The sequence below is a fragment of the Tribolium madens genome, unplaced genomic scaffold (assembly GCF_015345945.1).
Source record: "Tribolium madens isolate multiple individuals breed KSU strain unplaced genomic scaffold, Tmad_KSU_1.1 Scaffold_91;HRSCAF=231;Tcas5.2_LG7, whole genome shotgun sequence".
In the NCBI taxonomy this organism is placed as follows: Eukaryota; Metazoa; Arthropoda; class Insecta; order Coleoptera; family Tenebrionidae; genus Tribolium; species Tribolium madens.
Window position 1 is genome coordinate 4,908,725 of NW_025401063.1, and position 3,504 is coordinate 4,912,228.

General features: G+C 29.6%; 1 protein-coding gene across 1 annotated transcript in view; it reads right to left on the bottom strand.

Annotated features, from left to right (window-relative positions):
- LOC123010791 overlaps nucleotides 1-3,504 on the bottom strand; it is a 31,639-nt gene that overhangs the window by 10,148 nt on the left and 17,987 nt on the right. Inside the window, exon 5 of the mRNA XM_044407912.1 lies at nucleotides 1,001-1,144. Coding sequence (XP_044263847.1) covers nucleotides 1,001-1,144 — 144 coding nt within the window. The remainder of the gene's footprint in view (nucleotides 1-1,000; nucleotides 1,145-3,504) is intronic.

Sequence of the window (3,504 nt, forward strand, 5' to 3'; positions counted from 1 at the left end):
TTGTAACAAATTTTTAGAATTTTTAGCGAAAAACAACCTGTTTTTTACTTGAAAACATGGATAAACGCTCAAAGAATAACTAGATTTTTAAACTGAAAATGGAATTTTTTAGCTTGTTTTATCAAAATCTCCAAGAAATAAGCAAAAGCAAAAGCTTTTAAATTTATTGTTTAGAAATGTGTTTGATTTTTTGAAAAGTGACAAAAGTAACATCACTTTTGCTCCAAATATGTGATTTACTAATTTGCTTTCGCAACCTTGCAAAAAATGTAAAATTTTCAAAAATGTTTACCATTTAAAATTGTCTTTTTAAAAGTAAAATTTAAAAACAATAAAATGTAAATAAATGATTTATCAGTTTCTTTTAACAAAAAGGTGAAAATTTTAGAATTTTCAGCTCAAACAACATGCTTAGGTAAACATAAGAAAAAAATATAAAGAATGTTATTTTTAACTTAACAAAATAATTTTTTATCCAGCTTAAGTAAAATTTTACGAAAAAATTAATTTTTACTTAAATAACCAAATTTTTAGCTCAAAAATACGCTTCAACAAAGCAAAAAATGTCATTTGCCACCCGAATAAACGACTTTTCAGCTTGTTTTAGAAAAGGAAATGATTTTTTCCATTTCGTCATTAATTTAGTTTTGTCATTATTGATTTAATGTATGTTTTTAATTTTGTGTGTTATTTTCTAACTTTGTTAAAAAATTGTAGGTGTAAACCTTCGAAATTTTTTTTACTAAAAAATAATGATTAACTTTTCGTGTCCCAAATTTTAAATGAAACATTTTTACTGTTTTTTTTTTAATATTATAGAACAGACACTTCAATCTTTTATTAGTAGTTCATTTTTCCAAAAACATGTCAATCAATTTCTGTAAAAATGAATAATTAATGGAAACTTTTACATCAAAAAAATGTTTAAATGTTAAACAAACACCAATAATTGGTTAACTGCTGGTTTCGTATGTGCAAAATATGTGTTTTTGCGATTTACCTTGCCAGGCTCCTCTGCTAATGGGCCGTTTCCCCAGCTTCAACCAGGTCACGTGGGGATTGGGAGCACCAATCGCCGAGCAGTGCAATCGAACATTTTCTCCCTCGTGTACCACAATGGGCCCCATTGGAGTCGCTTGAGCTCCTGAAACAAATCGATTATTAGTTAAACGAAAGAAACTGATTCCGATAATCCATAAAAACGGAGATGTCACCACCAGCTCGTAAAAGTCACTAAATCCATCCCGTGTCTGGATTTACGACTACTAAGAGAGGGACCGGAAGGTACCGCGACGGGAAAAATTGATTCCGCTCTCAAATCTCACACGAGGGTGTTAGTTTTGCTGAATTATGAATGCGGTAAGATTAGAAAAACGCCGGCATAAATGGGAATTCTTAGTGGATAAGTGAAAATCCACTATTGTAATGGATATAAAATTAAAATTTTGTTGGACGTTATTTGCATAATACTTTAGTGATTTATGCTTCGCGGCATATCCAACAAAGGATTTTAAATGAAATTCGGGATTATACGGGATTTGGCGGGCTCAGCTCGTTCGTTTCTCTGGCGGTTACATTCTTTATCAGAAAAAAGTAAATAAAATGCTTTCGCTTTTAATTGAGTCAATGCTTAAAACTGATTAGATTTAGCCACAAGCGGATAAATTTACTGGTAAGGCTCGGATTATATGCATGAAAAATTCGTAAAATATACGCATATACAGGGTGTGTCAGAACTGGCGCTCCAGAGAAAAAATCAAGTAAGATAAGATACCAGGGACATGAAAAAAAAAGTACAAAATTTAAACTCTCATAACTTTTTTTTAACATTTTTTTCATGTTCCTGGTATCGTATCTTACATGGCATTTTTCTCTGGGACACGAGTTCTGGCGCACCCGGTATATTTAAAAAAATATGCGCAACAAATGTATTAAGAAATCTGCTCCAATTTATGTCAAATAGGCAAAACTTTTACCAATAAAAAATCAAAGTTGGGATAAATATTTATCCTCGAGTACTTTAAAAAACTTTAAACTTTATATTTTCGACATCTTGAACTGCACCCGATAAAAAAGAATAAATAAATTGATTTTGTCTCAGACAAGCCATTTTAATAACCAGTAATTAAGCCTTTCTAAGAAATCTGTACTTTTCAGATCACATCACTTTAAACAATTTCGTTAAAATTCATTTGCAGGCAACTACTTATCCGAATATTAGGATAACAGCCACACCAGGTGAATAAAAAGTATGGAACCAAACGTTTTTTGATTATACTATTTATTTTTTGGAAAAACTAACTGAGGAATGATAAAGTACTATAAGAATGTGATGTTAAGAATAAACTTTTTCGAATTTTGTTTTTGAGTTTTTTCTTGAGTTTTTCAAATATATTGATTTTTTTTTAAATGGCAACCCACTAAGAGACATTTTTTTCATGAAAATTATGATCTAAGGATTATCTACTGTCCATAGTCCGATCAAAATAGACATTTCAAATAACAAAAATTCCGTTACAGAGCAGAGTACACCATTAGAAATAAAGTGTCAAAAGTCCCTATCGATTCCATGTGCGCTAAAAAAGTTATTCGGGGTCAAAGGTCAAAATTTGAGGTTTTATGGATTTCCTTCGAAAATGGTAAGTTTTATCAAAAAAGTAGTCCAGACAAAAAAGATAGACCTTAAAATTATCTACAAAAAAGGTCCTAATACTTTTTTTTCTAAGAATCACCATTGCTGAGATATCGCGATTTTAAAAGTTGAAAGAGTCACTTTCTATATGATATATGCACATACAGAGTGCGCCAGAACTCGCGTCCCCAAAAAAAATGCCATGTAGGGTAAGGTACCAGGAACATGGAAAAAATTAAAAAAAAATTCTATCTATAAAAATTTCGAAGTTATGAGAGTTTAAATTTTACAYTTTKCCTTTATTTTTTTCTGTTGGAAAAACAATTTTCCAAGTTTTTTTGCTACAGGCTATTASAAGAGGAATCAAGGAAGCTRTATCCTAAATTGTAACTCTGTTCAATGTTATTTGTGGCTTTCATTGACAAAATTTTTGTACATTTAGTAAATAATTATAAAAAAACATATACAAGATCATCAGTATCATTAAATAGACATAAAAAAATGTGAAATGTCAAAAAATAAATGTCAAATTTTTTTGACAGTTATAGTTTTTTCAACATTTTTTTAGTACTCTGGAGACTACCCAATAACTCCCTTTCAAGGAAATGCGCGATTTTTTGGACACCTGTATGTATTACCAAATAAATTCTTTTTAATTCTATTGGAATCGAGATATTTATACGTTCAATGAAGTAGAAGGAAAATTTCAAGTAAGATAAGATACCAGAAACATGGAAAAAATGTTTAAAAAATTCTATCTGTCAAAAAATTTTGACATTTATTTTTTGACATTTGACATTTTTTTATGTCTATTTAATGATACTGATGATCTTGTATATGTTTTTTTATAATTATTTACTAAATCTACAAAA